Source organism: Tachyglossus aculeatus, chromosome 9, assembly GCF_015852505.1.
Source record: "Tachyglossus aculeatus isolate mTacAcu1 chromosome 9, mTacAcu1.pri, whole genome shotgun sequence".
Lineage (NCBI taxonomy): Eukaryota > Metazoa > Chordata > Mammalia > Monotremata > Tachyglossidae > Tachyglossus > Tachyglossus aculeatus.
In genome coordinates this window covers 38563271-38580967 of record NC_052074.1, presented here as the reverse complement: position 1 = coordinate 38580967, position 17697 = coordinate 38563271, and the positions used below count along the sequence as shown (strand labels likewise).

The 17697-nt window shown below is 44.9% G+C and overlaps 1 protein-coding gene across 1 annotated transcript in view; it reads right to left on the bottom strand.

The window, feature by feature from the left end:
- The window catches only part of KYNU (kynureninase), a 77548-nt gene that overhangs the window by 18735 nt on the left and 41116 nt on the right, over window positions 1-17697 (bottom strand). Inside the window, exons 9-10 of the mRNA XM_038751461.1 lie at window positions 12040-12138; window positions 5668-5741 (exon numbers count right to left, since the gene is read on the bottom strand). Of these exons, the coding sequence (XP_038607389.1) occupies window positions 5668-5741; window positions 12040-12138 (173 nt within the window). The remainder of the gene's footprint in view (window positions 1-5667; window positions 5742-12039; window positions 12139-17697) is intronic.

The following is a 17697-nucleotide window of genomic DNA, read 5'->3' as shown; positions in this document are numbered from 1 at the left end:
AATTGATTAACCTGTGTCTATCCAGTGCTTAGAACAGTGCTTGGCACATAGTAAGTGCATAGCAAGTACCATTATTATTATTCCTTAGTACAGTGCTCTACACCCAGTAGGTGCAGTGTTTTGCACACAGTAAGTGCTTAATAAATATGATTGAATAGGTGCCCAGTACAGTGCTCTGTATGCTGAATATCCAGTAATAATAATAATAATTGTGGTATTTGTTAAGTGCTTACTATTTGCCAGGCACTGTACTAAGCGCTGGGGTGGATACAAGTGGTGTGCGGCACCAAGCTCTGCACACAGTAGCTGTCCAGTACAGTGCTTTGTCCAGTACAGTGGACAAAGACAATAGACACTATCAAATAAATATCCCATTTTTACAGCACTCTCCTAAATACCATTTATATATTCATATAAGTCAAACAAAAATAATTCATGGTACTTCTAAGAGTGCCCAACTTCCACTAGAAAAGCTGATCTTGGGATTTTTTTACAGCAGTCACGGTAACTGGTAGCCTATTAGCTACCTTGCCGATTGAAACGTCAAAGACTCTCTTGAGAAAAAAGATGCCTAAACCTACGGTAAAGGAAAGTGTCTTTGGAAAGGTCTGTGGCTTTGGGTCTTTGGTTCCCCAAGAGATGACAGAGAGGTCAGAACTGCAGTTTCCTGACCCTCTCTGTAATTGGCATCATTGGCCATTCGGATCTAGGATGGTAAATGAGATGGCTGACTCTGGATCGGGCCTTAAAACACCATCTGTCCCATTTTCCTGCCTCTAGTCTAGAGGCATCAAAGTCAGCAGACAATGGAGTGTGTCCCTGGGGGACCCCTGATACCCTAAGTTGCTCCGCATTCCCTGAATCCTCCCTCCCATCTCCTTGTGAACACAGGAGCTGCTTCCGTGCCACGGAACTCGGTAGAAGAAGGAGATTGGGTGGGTCGAATGAAAAGGCCGGTCGTAACCGACGATGAGTTGATAGGGCCGGGAAGCCTTTCCGGCATAAAACCAAACCATCATCGGCCACCCTGGAGACATGGAGGGATGCCATGGTGCCCGGGAAAACAACTGCCCTCCAAAGTCAACCCGGTTTGATCCCATTCAGCCAGGTTAGGGTGTCACCTCACAGTCGGGGGAGAGATGACAGGCTGGGGAGGTGGGGTCTGGTGGAGCCTGGGAAGATTTTACCGCTCCCCAGCCCTTAATGTCCCCTTCACGATTCACTGCCAGGGTCATCCCTTGGCCATCAGCCTGATTTTTCCTTCCGAGCTGAGACGGCGAAAGGAAAGGTGGCCGGTGACCAGTGCCTAACATGAAGGTAATTGCACGCGGGAAGACTCAGAGAAACAGAACTCCCGTGGGATGGTAAGACTAGCGGAAAGCACTGAAGGGGCCCGGAGAGATCAACTGGTTGGCATCTGTGACTGTGAGCCCACTGTTGGGTAGGGACTGTCTCTATATGTGGCCAACTTGTACTTCCCAAGCGCTTAGTACAGTGCTCTGCACACAGTAAGCGCTCAATAAATACGATTAATGATGATGATGCGTGAAACAGGCAGAGTCTGCTCTGGGCAGCAGAAGGGCTAAGGCATTTTAAATGCGTGGTTAGGACCACAAGGTGTCGCCCTTGGTCCAGATGCCGGTGAAAGGCTTTGAGGCCGGGCCCACGATCAGCAACTTGTGGAGCACTTGCATTCCACTCTCTCGGATTAATTCAGGGAACAGCAAATTGGTCTGCATTTAAATCAGCTCTAAAACGGACTACTTTGACAGAGACAAATTCCCCTTCTTCCCCCCCGACTCCCTCAGGGCCTGTGCTGGCTCAGAGAGGGAGGACAGAGGGGGCATTTTAGCCAAGGGAAGTTCTCTGGTCAACCTTGACGCTCAATAAACACAGCGCAGCTGGGGGGAAATCACGTGGAGGTCATCACTTGAACGGAAAAGGTAACCTCCACTCTTCCCGTCTTCAAAACCCTACCAAAATGGCATCTCCTCCAAGAAGCCTTCCCAGCCTAACCCTTTTATTTCCCCACCTTATTTGCCCTCTCCTCTGTGTTCCCTATATACTTGGCCTGTACCCCATAAGAACCTGATACTCATCCCACCCACCTCCAACCCCACAACACTTACATCCGTATCTTCAGACTCCGCCACTCCCTCCATCTGTATTTTATTTTAATGGCTCCCTCTCCCTTCTATAATCACAATAGTAACGATGGTATTTGTTAAGCGCTTACTATGTGCCAAGCACTGTTCTAAGCACCGGGGTAGGTAATCAGGTTGTACCACTTGGGGCTCACAGTCTTAATCCCCATTTTACAGATGAGGTAATTTAGGCACAGAGAAGTGAAGTGGCTTCCCCAGTGTTACACAGCAGACAACTGGCAAAGCCAACATTAGAACCCATGTCCCCTGACTCCCAAGTTCATGAGCTCTTTCCACTAAGCCACGCTGCTTCTTAATCTTCTGATTCTTCCTTGCATTGCATCCGTTATCTCTGAGCATTTGATATTTGCCCCACTCTCAATCCAACCGCATGTAAGTACATGTCTTCAAACTATATATCATAAATTATTTATTCATACTAATGTCTGTCTCCCCCTCTAAACTGCAAGCTCATTGTGCACAAGGAATATGTCTGGCAATTCTGCTGCACTGTACTCTCCCAAGTGCTTAGTACAGTGCTCCGCACATAGTAAGCGCTCGATGAATACCATCGATGATGATAATGACGATGGTGTCTGTCTTCCCCATTAGGCTGTGAATTATTTGAGGGCAGGGATCTTGTTTACTAACTCTATTGTAGTGCACTCTCCCAAGTGCTTAGTCCAATGTTCTGCACACAGTAAATTCTCAATCAGCACCATGAATAGAATAGATTGATTGATCCGCTCTGGGCTGTTTCGACCTTGCCCATCCAACAGACCCCAACAGGTCTGGAGTGCAGAGATTTTGTCTGGCACAAAAAACATTTGTGGCCAGGGCGTCAGCTTTGTGGACCCATCCAGTGCTCTGCACAGAGTAAGTGCTCAATCAATACCATTGATTGCTAGATTGATTTAACAGCCCTGGCCTCCTCCTCCAAAAATGTTGCCTCTGATTCCGACTTCCTTTCCTACAGGTCACAATTAATTGGCCTGGGCAGATAAAGAATTCTCAGTTCTAACTGGAGGAACAAACCAAACCAACAACCTTTCAGTTACCGGCATCCTCTATACCCGATCTTTTCAACAAAAACGGCTCCAGAGTCCCATAACTGCTGTGGCAACATGGTGGACAATGAGAAAGGCGATGGATATGCTCAGTTCTCTGCAAGGGCTGGGCCGTGTTCCAAAAGATACTTCTCTGGCCATCAACTCAGCCTAATCACACCTGGGCCAAAGCCACACACACACACAGAGCGGTGTGTCTGCTTACTGTTCTATCCTACTCATCCAAGCGCTTAGTACAGTGCTCTGCGTTCAGTAAGCACTCAACAAATGTGATTGAATGGAATGGTTTCTTCTGGCTCCGCACCAAGTCATGCCCAGACAAACTGCACTGTGGGAAGGATGGTTCCCATTTCCTTAAAGCGTTCGATTCCCAGGATACTGAAAACACATTTTAAGAGAAGAGCGGCCCGTAGTCTGGGGAGGCTTAGTGAGAAGTAGCAGTAGAGTCCGGGTGATGAGAGAAGGAATGTGACATATTGGAAGAAGTACAGGCCTGGGAGTTGGGAGGCCTGGGTTCTAATCCCAGCTCTGCGACTTGCTTGCTGTGTGATCTTGAGAAAGTCACTTCACTCCTCTGTCCCTCACTTACCTCACCTATAAAATGGGGATTAAATACCTGTTCTCCCTTCCCCTTTAGAATGAGGTCCCATGTGGGGCAGGGACTGTGTCCAAAATGATTTCCTCGTATCCACCCCAGCCTTAATTCAGTGCTGGGCACATAGGAAGAATCTAAACAAATACCACGGTTATTATGATGAGAGTGTTTTGCTCAGCACCTCAGACTCTGAGGGATCCAGGAGCTGTTTGTATTTTTTCTGTCACCTGCTGTGTCAGCTGCTGTTCTCTGCTCAGAAGAAGCAGAAGGAAGACATGACTACTGAGCATCTTGGATGCAGGTAGGCAAGTGGACTGTGTGTTTGTGCACATGTGTATGGACAGGTGAGAGGAGGAAATGTGATGAGGAGAAGCTTGGAGGAGCCATGGGATCAGATGCCCGCTACTTAGAGAAAGGTCATTCCTTCCTCTGTAATAGTAATAGCAATAATAATAATTGTGGCATTTATTAAGCACTTACTACATAGCAGACACAGTAATAAGTGCTGGGGAGCATACAAGCCAATCAGTTTGGACACAGTCCCTGTCCCACATGGGGCTCACAGTCTCAATCCCCATTTTACAGACAAGGTAACTGAGGCACAGAGAAGTGATGTGATCTGCCCAAGGTCACACAGCAGACAAGAGGGATTCAAACACATGACCTTTGACTCCCAGTCCTCTGTCCTCCCCACTATGCCTTGCTGCTTCTCATGATGCTGCTTCTCTTGCTGCTTCTAGACTGTGAGCCCGCTGTTGGGTAGGGACCATCTCTATATGTTGCCAACTTGTACTTCTCAAGCACTTAGTACAGTGCTCTGCACACAGTAAGCGCTCAATAAATATGATTGAATGAATGAAGCAGCCTCCAACCTGCAGAAATTCCATTTCCAAAAACAAGTAGGAAACCCTGTTCCATCCCCGGATGAATTCAGGGACAGGTTTTGGTAGGATCAGCGCTTGGGAACCAAATCTCAGCCCCATGGGAGGCTCTTACAATGCTATTACTGATTCCATTCATCATACAAGCTGCAATCGTCGCCAAGATTAGGCCACTTGGATATTGGCTGGGAAGACGGAGGGAACACTAATCAAATGTGATTATGTTATCTACCGGGAGTCTAGACATCTCCCCATCACACGGTCTCTCCTGGAAGCTTTTCCTTTTTGTCCTTTCCAAACAGAATATAGTTAGCACCAAACCAGCAGGGAATCAAAAAAGTCAGGATTCAGATCTGCCCAAATTAGGGCCTGAGAAAACTGTGTATATTTGTTACTGTATTAGGTTTGTGTTCGTTTTCTCCCTAATAAGTGAAAGTGGCAATATAGGAGAAGATAAGGCATTTCCTCCAGCCAATCTGCCATTCAGCTCCTCCGTGTTCCTATGGTTTATAAAATCTAGGAGAAAAACAGACCTTCTCTAGCAGAACTTCATTTACCACTTCAGCTTTCAAAGGAGGTGTCATTTGAAAAAAGACACCCCTCTTCTCAGGAGCCATTAGGCACAGTGCTGGAGCTTTCTTTGATTTGCTCACCACAAGACATCTGAGATTTTTATAAGTTTAATTTTTGAAAGAAAATGATGCCTCTTTACATTAAGCTGTCTTTTATCCATGATTGAAGTTCCTTATTTTTAACATCCCAAGTATCCCTTTTATGATTAAATTTCTAGCACTTGCTAAGATGCTCTTAGGAAAGCAGCTATTTTGAATGAGCCGATCTAAGTAAGTGGAATCTGATACAATAATTGTAATTTACACAGATTCTCATTGGCTGGGAGTGTTTAAGAAGAGAGAAACTTGGATTGGACAACTTCTGAACCGGAGAAGTTTTGGTGTTTAAAGGCAGCAGTTGATACTTACGTGGGCTTTACTGTGTGGGCATGCTTTTCATGAATGAAGGCGCCAGCGAGACCCCCGGCTCCAGAATTTAAATACTAAGTAAAGCAAAACAAAAACAGAAGCAAAAACAGAATTCCATCACAATTCACATTATTGCTCTTTAAATGCAACAAACTACACACTCTTATCTGCCTCCCGCTGTAGATTGTAAGAGCCTTGTGAGCAGAGGTCCTGTCTACCAATTACATTGTAGTGTACCTTCTGAAGTGTTTAGTACAGTGTTCTGCCCACAGTAAGAAACAGGGAACAAACTCTGTTATATTGTCATATCGTACTCGCCCAAGCACTTCGTACAGTGGAAGCAGAGTAGCTCAGTGGAAAGAGCCCAGGCTTGGGAGTCAGAGGTCATGGGTTCTAATCCCAGCTCCACCACTCGTCAGTTTTGTGACTTTGGGCAAGCCACTTAACTTCTCTGTGTCTCAGTTACCTCATCTTTAAAATGGGGATTAAGACTGTGAGCCCCATCTGGAACACAGCTGTGCCCAACCTGATTAGCTTATTTCTAACCCAGCACTTAGCCTGGCACATAGTAAGCACTTAGCAAATGCAATTAAAAAAAAAAAAGACTGCATTTGGGAAGTTGGACAAGGATAAGGAGTGGTAGCCTTTTGCAAACCCCCAAAAGACGAAGATGTCTTAAAACATACCCAGAGACCACGTGCCAAGAGAAATTCCTGCTACACTAATCTAGTCTCCACTAGGATCGGTGCTATGAGCCTGGTAATCCAACGTTAAGGAGTTTTCGATGTCATCCTTCCTGACCTGTTCAGTCAATGAAATTTCCTGTATGCTTGTGCTGTGCAGAGCACTGAACTAAGTCCTTGGAAAAGTACAATTCAATAGAGTCGATAGATGTATTCCCCACCCATGACAAGCTTATCGTTTATCGCAAAAAGAGAAAACCGCAGGCAAGTCCGCATGACTCATAGGTGCACGTAAAACGGTTGGGAAGGGAATAGTCAATTAATCAGTCAATCAATGGTATTTATTGAGCACTTTCTGTGTTAAGGCCACTGTACTAAGCACTTGGGGGAGAACAATCCAATACAGTCAGTACACACTCACCCAGTCCGTATACGGAGCTGACAGTCTAGAAGAGGAGCTCAGCACTGTTTTCAAAGAATCAAATAGCAACCTAAGCCCTTTAACTCTGGTCATCCCGGGTGTAATGGTCAATAGATCACTCCAGAGGCCTGTTCAGTAGGCCTGGAGAAGGCACAGAGCTTGTGGGTGGAGGGGGCAGGAGAAGGGGTAATTAATTAATGAATTAATGATGGCATTTATTAAGTGCTTACTATGTGCAAAGCACTGTTCTAAGCGCTGGGGAGGTTACAAGGTGATCAGGTTGTCCCACGGGAGGGCTTACAGCCTTAATCCCGATTTTACAGGTGAGGTAACTGAGGCACAGAGAAGTGAAGTGACTTGCCCAAAGTCACACAGCTGACAATCGGTGGAGCCGGGATTTGAACCCCTGACCTCTGACTCCAAAGCCCGGGGGTAGTCCGCTCTGGAAGATGAAATCGGAATTCAAATTAGCCTGGAGTTGGAGAAGTGCTTAGAAACCAACAGAGTGAAGTTAAGTGAGGTCAAGAGCTGATGGTACACTGAAAAAGCAAGAAAAAATATCCCTCACCACAAATACAATTGGTGGAGTGATTCAGGCTATTAAATGAACAGGGACTCAATGCTGAGTATGAGTCAGTGTTGCAACCCACAGGTGCACACACCCACACACACACAAATGCATATAAAGTTACAGTGAACAAACCACAAACTAATGCTCAACAAATACGATAAAAGAAATGATGGGAGGTTGTATCCTCGGAGGTTCTGGAGTGTGTCAAGCTTAGTTGCCCCACCTGCATTTCTGGAAATGAGTCTCTCAAAGGGGCAACGTTTGTACTTTGAGAAATTCCCAGGACTACACTCTGTTTCCAGCTTGACTGCCACACTCTCTTCTTCCTCACTGTAGACAAATAGCCCGATGGAAGTTTCTCTCCCAACCACTGACACTTGCATATCAGCCATCTAGCCACACCTGGAAAAATCAAAGTCCCTCATCAAAAATGGATTTCCCACCACTGGACCATTCAGCCACTGTAAATCCATTTTGGCCCATCTCCATGCTCTCCGTAGATGAAGGCAGAAGAGTTCTGCTGTTACAAAAAAATCATTATACTGCCAACTGTTCTCTGCGTATTTTTATTAACATCAGAAATCTGTGGGAATGCAATTTGGAAAAGTGCACGGACATTTAGTGAGAAAACGGAGGGAGGGGTGGAGCAAAAGGACACCTGGGTTTCAGTTCGACAAGACTGGAGAGAGGCGGCCAAAGAGTATGGTGACAGGTCACTTAGAAGACATAAGATGGAGATCACATCATCATCATCATCAATCGTATTTATTGAGCGCTTACTGTGTGCAGAGCACTGTACTAAGCGCTTGGGAAGTACAAATTGGCAACATATAGAGACAGTCCCTACCCAACAGTGGGCTCACAATCTGAGTCATCTTTCAATGGCCATTAGAGGTACCCACAGAAAGGGTCACTAAGGCACTCTATGGTGAGAGAATTAAATGAAAGACTCAACAAAAGAGAGAACAAGAATGAATGTCAAAATGTATTCGCTGTCTGGCATCATCTTTGTAGTATTTCTGACTGAATAAGAGTCAAGTCATGAAGAAATCAACAGGATATCTTGTTAGGTTTTTTTCCCCCTTGTCTCCATTTCTTTCAGCCACACTTGACCGGGCGGTTTATATATAAGGAATAGTGTAAAATCCCCTCTGCTATTTGATAGAGAAAGGCAATTTGGCCGGAGGAGACGGGGAGGCAGTAAGAAGTCAATCATGCATTGTGTTCATAAATGAGAGGCAGTGTGGCCTATTGGAAAGAACAAGTGGCTGGGAGTCAGTGGACCTGGGTTCTAATCCCTGCTCCGCCACTTATTTACTGTGTAACTTTGGGCAAGTTACTTAACTTCTTTGTGCCTCAGTCAGAGAAGCAGGTGGCTCAATGGAAAGAGCAAGGGCTTGAGAGTCAGAGGTCATGGGTTCTAATCCCGGCTCTGCCACTTGTCAGCTGTGTGACTTTGGGCAAGTCACTTAACTTCTCTGTGCCTCAGTTCCCTCATCTGGAAAATGGGGATGAAGACTGTGAGCCCCACGGGGGACAACCTGTTACCTTGTAAACTCCCCAGCGCTTAGAACAGTGCTTTGCACATAGTAAGCGCTTAACAAATACTAAAAAAAAAAGTTCCCTCATTTGCAAAATAAGCAGCAGCATGACAGTGGAAAAAGCATGGGCTTGGGAGTCAGAGGTTGTGAGTTCTAATCCCAGATCCACCACTTGTCAGCTGTGTGACTTTGGGCAAGTCACAACTTCTCTGTGCCTCAGTTATCTCAACTGTAAAATGGGGGTGAAGGCTGTGAGCCCCACGTGGGACAACTTGACTACCTTGTATCTTCCCCAGTGCTTAGAACAGTGCTTGGTACATAGCAAGCGCTTAACAAATGCCATCATTGTTATTATCATTATTATTATTAAAATGGAGATTCAATATCCATTCTCCCTCCTATTTAGATGGTGAACCCCATGTAGGATTATTTTGTATCTACCACAGTGCCTAGTACAGTGCTTGGCACATAGCAAGCACTTAGCAAGTACCACGATTACTATTATAAATGGACAAATACTCGACCAATGTAAGTGTTATTCCTCAATAATCCAAAACTCTTCACCTACATTAAGGAATTGTCTTCGTTTGAGCAGTTGGATCCTCCAGTACCTGCTCACTGTGCCCTGATCTTATCTAACTCACTGCCAACCTCTCACCCACATCCTGCCCGTGTCCTGGAAATCTGACAAACAATGATTCTCCCCATCTTCAAAGCCTTATTGAAGGCATATCTCTCCCAAGAAGCCTTCCCCAACTAATCCCACATTTCCTCTTTTCCCAGTCCTTTCTGCATTGCACTGATTTGCTCCCTTTATTCACCCCTCCCTCAGCCCCACAGTCATTAGGTTTATATCTGCAATTCATTTATTTCTCACAGTGGTCAGGGAATATGTCTACCAGCTCCATTGTATTGTACTCTCCCTAGAGCTTAATACAGTGCTCTGCACAGAGTAAATGCTCAATAAAAACCATTGACCGATCAATTGAAATCCAACTGATAGGGAAGAAGGCATCACAAATGGGGGGAATTGAATAGGGATTCTCTGGAAGTAGTGGGTAATTTGTTTACCTATTTAACCAGGTAAATTTGCTTATTTTCTCTCCTACTGCTTGTGCCTGCTCTTCCACTTTCTGTCTTGCTGGAATCCTCCGTTTCTTGGAAAGATACATTTTAGCAGCCTACTATCAATCAATAGTACCAATCAATCATGTGAATTGAGCACTTACTGGGTACAGAGCACTGCACTACATACTTGGGAGAGTACAATAGAGTAAGTATTGTATTACTTATATATTTTCATAATTATATGAAATTAAGTGCTCTGCACACAGTAAGCGCTCAATAAATACAATTGATGATGATAAGTAGAGTAATCTCTATCCTCCAGTCATGTATAATCTAGCAGATGAGACAGATACTTCTAGCATCCAAAAAATAGTGGACCATTGTATAAGGTTCACCTGAGTTTGGATCATTCCCTAAATATCCATTGTTGTCAACACCACTGTTATCATCATCCAACTCAGTGTGGCCTAGTGGAGAGGCCACAGGCCTGGGAATCAGACAACCTGGGTTCTAATCCCGGCTCAGCCATGTACCTGCTGTGTGACCTTGGGCAAGTCACTTCATTTTTCTGTTCCTCCAGTTACCACATCTGTTAAATTAGGGTTTCGATCCCTGCTGCTTAGACTGTGAGTCCTGTGTGGCACACAGACCGTGACTGACCTGCTTATCTTTCATTTACTCATTCTTTCCTTCAATCATATTTACTGAGGGCTTACTGTGTGCCGAGCACTGTACTAAGCGCTTGGAAAGTACAATTGGGCAACAAATATAGACAATCCCTATCAAACAACGGGCTCACAGTCTGGAAGGGGAGAGACAGACAACAAAACAAAACGAGTAGACAGGCATCAATAGCACCAATATAAATAAATAGAATTATAGATATATACACATCGTTAATAAAACAAATAGAATCATAAACATGTACATATATACACAAGTGCTGTGGGGTGAGGAGGGGGGTAGGGCAGAGGGAGGGAGTCAGGGAGGGGAGGGAGAGCAGAGGAAAAGGGGGGCTCAGTCTGGGAAAGCTTCCTGGAGGTGGTGAGTTTTCAGTATCTTGTATCTTCCCCAGTGTTTACACGAGTGTTTGACACTATTATTATTAGGATGATTTTTATTATCTACACCACCACCACCATGGTCACTGTATAATAATTATAATAATAATGGTATTTATTAAGTGCTTACTATGTGCAAAGCACTGTTCTAAGCACTGGGGAGGTTACAATGTGATCAGGTTGTCCCACGGGGGGCTCACAGTTTTAATCCCCCTTTTCCGGATGAGGTAACTGAGCACCCTAGAGAAGTTAAGTGACTTGCCCAAAGTCACACAGCTGACAATTGGCAGACGCAGGATTTGAACCCATGACCTCTGATTCCAAAGACCAGGTTCTTTCCGCTGAGCCACGCTGCTTCTCTAAACCCGGATTAAATCCGGATTAAAAGAATACCAGTCGTTCACATGAGTGATATCTCAAACCAATTGGAAAGGCAACCCAAATCAATTCCCCATTTTATGGAAACTTTGTGAACTACAGAAACTTTTGGACTGGTTACAGTGGGCTAGAATTTTTGTATGAAGAGTGGTCTCCGAAAGATATTTTGTACCCTGTTCCAGTTGCTAAGGGCTGGAAATGTCAGAAAGTTAAGTTTCTCCCTGGAGTTTTTAATCACCATTGTGTTCAGTCAACCCACAAGTGCACAGACTGAAGAAGGAAATTGATGTACGTATCTATCCATCTATCTATATTGCAAGTTAGGTAGAGATAGTTGCATTTAGTTTGTCCTGCCCATCAGTTTGAGATCTCACTCATGTGAATGCCATTTTAAATGAAGCACGTTTCCTTCTAATCTAGGGTTCATACAATGACAATAGCGGTGCTTTAGATAATGATAGTAATAAAAATTGTGCTATTTGTTAATCACTATGTGTCAAGCACTGTTCTAAAGACTCCATATATATACGTATAATTTTTTTCCAATTGGCGCAAAGGTTTTGTGCGGTCTCTGATAAATTCATGACTCGGTCTGGATCACTACATGATGAAAATACGGTCCAACATAAATGACCGGAGGCGTCTTTACCTTATAAGAGCACCAGCAGGCAAAATCCACCCCCCAGTCATGCAAACGTAGTTCTACATTCCCCACAGCGTGGGCTAAGTCGAAGCCGACGAAGCAACCCTGCAAGAGAGCAGACGAAACACATCTGAAGTTGGCATGAGTCTCTGCGAAGGCGATGACAAATGTTCATTTAATGCTACCATTTACCCAACTTCTTCCACGAGAAGCCTGTCTCCCTCAGCCGGCACTGGAGAGCAGCAAAGCCTCATCCTGAGAAAGTAGGGCAAGTTGGAGTAAGCCTCTCCTGCCGCTTATGGAGCCGTTCAGTGTATGAACAATTGTCAATCAATCGAATTTATTGAGAGTTTACGCTGTGCAGAGCACTGTGCCAAGAGCTTGGGAGAGTATACTATAGCAGAGTTGGTAAACATATTCCCTGCCCACAATGAGATCACAGTCTAGAGGGGGAGACAATCATTAATAAAAATAATTTCAGATATGTAAATAAGTGCTGTGGGGGTGAGGGAGGGGAAAATAAAGGGTGCAAATCCAAATGCAAGGGTGATGCAGAAGAGAGTGGGAGAAATGGGAATGAGGGCATAATCAGGGAAGGCCTCTTGGAAGAGTTGTGCTTTCAATAAGTCTTTAATGCGGGGGAGAGTGCTCGCCTTTCAGATATGAATTGGGGGCAGGGAATGTGTCTGTTTATTATTATACTGTACTCTCTCAAGCTCTTAATACGGTGTTTTGCACCCAGTCAGCACTCAATAAATATGACTGACTGACTGAATGAATGAATGAATATGAAGAGGGAGGGCATTCCAGGACAGAGGCAGGTCATGAGCGAGAGGTCAGTGGTGAGATAGATGAGATCAAGGTACAGTGAGTAGCTTGAGCGTTAGAGAAGCAAAGTGTATATCTCTAACTGAGATAATATTTATTATTATTTGCTGCCTCCAAAGGCAAAATTCATTTCTGTTTTAATATCGATTATTTCTAGGCAAGAGCACATTATAGATGCACAAAATGCAGAGAGCAATCACTGGGTCTCCATGTTGTCTTTAAAATCATGTATGCCCATCTCTGTGATAGAATGGAAGCTTGCTTCTTCCCAGAAGAGTAGCCTTGAACATTACCTCAATTCACATCAGAATCATTTGACTTAGAGAAGAAACATATGTTCACTGAAGCACCAATTTAAGAAAATTCAAAATTCAGAGGAATTAGCAGCCCCATCCCCTAGTTCATAATTTATAATCTAGCAGGGAAGACAAATAATAATAATAGTGATAATAATAATAATAATAATGATGGCATTTGTTAAGCGCTTACTATGTGTGAAGCACTGTTCTAAGCACTGGGGTAGTTACAAGGTAATCACTTGTCCCACGTGGGGCTCACAGTATTAATCCCTATTTTACAGACAAGGGAACTGAGGCACAGAGAAGTGAAGTAACTTGCCCAAGGTCACACAGCAGACATGTGGCGGAGCTGGGATTCGAACCCATGACCTCTGACTCCTAAGCCTGTGCTCCTGCCACTCAGCCACCGTGCTTCTCATAGACCCCATATAGACTTCAGATAGGATGAAGCCTGGCCTAGTGGAAGAGCACGGGCCTGAATGCCAGGGGACCTGGGTTCTAATGCTGGCTCTATCACATGTCTGCTGTGTGACTTTGGGCAAGTCCTTTTAAATTCTCTGAACCTCTGTATCCTCATCTGTAAAATGGAGATTACTAAGACTGTGAGTCCTGTGGGGACAGGGACGATATCTGATCTGCATATTCTATATCTACTCCAGTGCTTAGTACAGGGTTTGGCACATTCATTCATTCAATCGTATTTATTGAGCGATTACTGTGTGCAGAGCACTGTACTAAGCGCTTGGGAAGTACAAGTTGGCAACATATAGAGACGGTCCCTACCCCACAGTGGGCTCACAGTTTAGAAATCGCTCAGAAGAGTCTACTACTATTATCATTATTACTGCCATTACTATTATTATTCATTCATTCATTCATTCATTCATTCAATCGTATTTATTGAGCCCTTACTGTGTGCGGAGCACTGTACTAAGTGTTTGGGAAGTACAAGTTGGCAACATATAGAGACGGTCCCTACCCAATAGCGGGCTCACAGTCTAGAAGGGGGAGACAGAGAACAAAACCAAACATATTAACAAAATAAAATAAATAGAATAAATATGTACAAATAAAATAGAGTAATAAATACGCACAAACATATATACATATATACAGGCGCTGTGGGGAGGGGAAGGAGGTAAGGCGGGGGGATGGGGAGGGGGAGGAGGGGGAGAGGAAGGAGGAGGCTCAGTGTGGGAAGGCCTCCTGGAGGAGGTGAGCTCTCAGTAGGGTTTTGAAGGGAGGAAGAGAGCTACCTTGGCGGATTTGCGGAGGGAGGGCATTCCGGGCCAGGGGGATGACGTGGGTTGGGGGTCGACGGCCGGACAGACGAGAACGAGGCCCAGTGAGGAGATTAGCGGCAGTAGTATCATCATCGTCATCATCTTTTTGGCTTAGTGGAAAGAACCTGGCCTCGGGAGTCAGAGGACGTGGAAGGGAGTAGGATGGAATCTCCATTTTAAAGTGGAGGAAACTGAGGCACGGAGAAGGCCTGGCTTCTTACATGACTTAAGTGATGCCCTTGAGAATAACTGACCGCCTTATAAAATGCAATCTATTACATATCCACAAGATGGTGGCATTTTTCTAGTAAAGAAAGTTCCCACTGAGGCCACCGTGTAACAGTGGAGAGATGTTGAAGATGGGATTTCTGCCGACAAAACCATAAACACTTCCTCACACTTTGCACCGCCACAGATTGATTTATAGTCAACGTGTGTTTTGAAAGAGCTGACCCCACGCTACCACACCCCCACCTTAGCAGGTGCCAACAGATCATCCAGTTTGGCCCAAATCGCTCTTGATGTTGATATTAAAGGGCGAGGTAGAAGGGAGTGGGAGAAAAGGAAAATGCGGGTTTAGTTGGGGAAGACATTTTGGAGGTGATGTGCTTTTAATGAAGCTTTCAAGGAGGGGTGAGGGATCATGATCATCTGTTGGGGAGGAAGCAACTACCCTGGAAGCCAGGGTAGTTGCTCCCATCCTTCCATTTCATTCCCAAATAAACAAATTTGCTTTCCAGTCACACAGTAGAATGGCAGCAGAGTTAATCTAGAACCCACTTTCCTGCCTGCTGTTTTTTTCCCTTAATGCCACCCAGCTTAATGCACTCCAGTCATCTGGGTAATTCAAAGCACAATGCTGATTTTGATCTAGCTTATCCCAACAATGTCAGCTGAACCTTTTTCTGGGAATAAGAAAGTCTGTGTGACTCTCCGAGTGCATTTGTGGTTTTTTTTTAACATCTCTCTCTAGCTACACAGCTTGTCTCCTTTTCAACTCTCACTTTTGCAACTCTGTGGTTTCCTCCACACCAAACATAAAAATCGGGTAAGAGTGACTCAGAAGGTTGAAGCTAGGGTTGTGACCAAGGCTGAGGGAAAGGGATGGGGTAAATCTGGGGGAGCCGGGCTGAGTGTCGGTGAGTGTGTGATGTCGCTGGGCATCAGTAAGGATGGGAACGGGAACTTTGCAGAAAACCTTCTCATTCATTCATTCAATCAATAGTATTTATTGAGCACTTACTGTTTGCAAAGCACTGTACTGAGTGCTTGGGAGAGTACTATACAACAGTGAACATTCCCTGTCCACAACGAGTTTACAGTCTAAAGGGGGAGATAGACACTAATGTTAATAAATAAATTACAGATAAGGTCATAAGTGCTGTGGTGCTGAGGGGGGGATTGAATATAGGGAGCAAATCAGAGTTACACAGAAGGGAGTGGGAGAAGAGGGAAGGAGGGCTTAGGCAGGGAAGGCCTCGGAGGAGATGGGCTTTCAGTAAGGCTTTGAAGGTGGGGAGAGCCGTTGTCTGGAAAGGGTGGGATGGAGAGGGCACCCAAATCATTCTGAAGGCTGGAGTGAGCTGGAAAAAAAGTGAGTCTGGGAGTTCCTAGAGGATGGGGGTTATTATGCCTGCTCCAACTCAGATTCCTCATCTATTAAGTGCTTAATAAATGCCATTATTATTATCATTATTATATAGTAAGCACTTAACAAATATCATAATTATTATTATTATTAAACATTCTCCTCCTTGCCTCCCAACGTCCCCACACAACTTTTTCTATCTCTGTTTTCCTTGAGAAGCCAGAGACAGGAAAATAGCCAGGGGGAATAAGATGTTGAGTTTATTTAATATTTAATGGTTTCATGAGGGTGTCTGTGTGCTCACAGGGTTTCTATGCATGGAAACAGCAGAACTCCCAACAAATGTTCACTTTCATTTCGGAATAATTGACCATAACAGGGCTTTCCCCAGATCTTTCTGGGTGGAGAGGGCAGCCGTGATTTGGGGGTAAATATAGCTAATTAACGAGGGCTGCTGTTGGAAGCTTATCCAATGGAATCTAAGAGGGAGAATCCAAGGTGACAGAGTATGACCATCCCATCCCTCCGACCCGATTCTCCCCTCTCCATCTTTGACTCTCCCCCAGTGACCCAGCCCGGACCAGCGCACACCACCGACTCTCCCATCAACCAACACCTTGACTTTCCCCACTATACCCCTGATTCTCCTCCAGTGACCCAGCTCTGACTAACCAACACTTACAACTCCTCTTGCAACCTAGCATGGACCTTCCAACACTTCTGACTCTCCCCTCTTCATCCCTGGCCTGGAATGCCCTCCCTCCGCACATCCGCCAAGCTAGCTCTCTTCCTCCCTTCAAGGCCCTATTCAGAGCTCACCTCCTCCAGGAGGCCTTCCCAGACTGAGCCCCCTCCTTCCTCTCTCCCTCCTCATCCCCCCACCTTACCTCCTTCCCCTCCCCACAGCAACTGTATATATGTATATATGTTTGCACGTACTTATTACTCTATCTTATTTGAACATATTTATTCTATTTATTTTATTTTGTTAATATGTTGTTTTGTTCTCTGTCTCCCCCTTCTAGACTGTGAGCCCACTGTTGGATGGGGACTGTCTCTATACGTTGCCAACTTGTACTTCCCAAGCGCTTAGTACAGTGCTCTGCACACAGTAAGGGCTCAATAAATATGATCGAATGAATGAAATGAAAGAATCCCTGACTCTCTCCTCAGCGACTCAGTCCAAACCATCCAACACCCCTAAGTCTCCCTTCTCCATTGTTGATTCTCTCCCAGTGACCTAGCACTGACCATCTAACACCCCTAACTCTCCCCTATCCATCTTTTACTTCTCTTTCTCTCTCTCCCCACAAGGTGATGTCGCAGACAAGCAGCAAAGTACAGATTAGAACCCAGGTCTTCCGATTCCCAGTCCCATGCTTTATCCAGGAGGACACCCTGCTTCAGGGAGTTTTGGGTCAAGTGATCGAGTCCTCGATCCTCTCAGGACAGATAAGGCCAGCCCAACTCAGAGAAGGCTCTCTTGAAGGTATGTTTCATTCATTCATTCATTCAATCGTATTTATTGGGCACTTACTGTGTGCAAAGGACTGTACTAAGAGCTTGGGAGAGTACAATATAACAATAAACAGACACATTCCCAGCCCACAAAGAGTCTAGAGGGGGAGACAGACATTAATAAATAAATTAATATGCTGTGTAATTC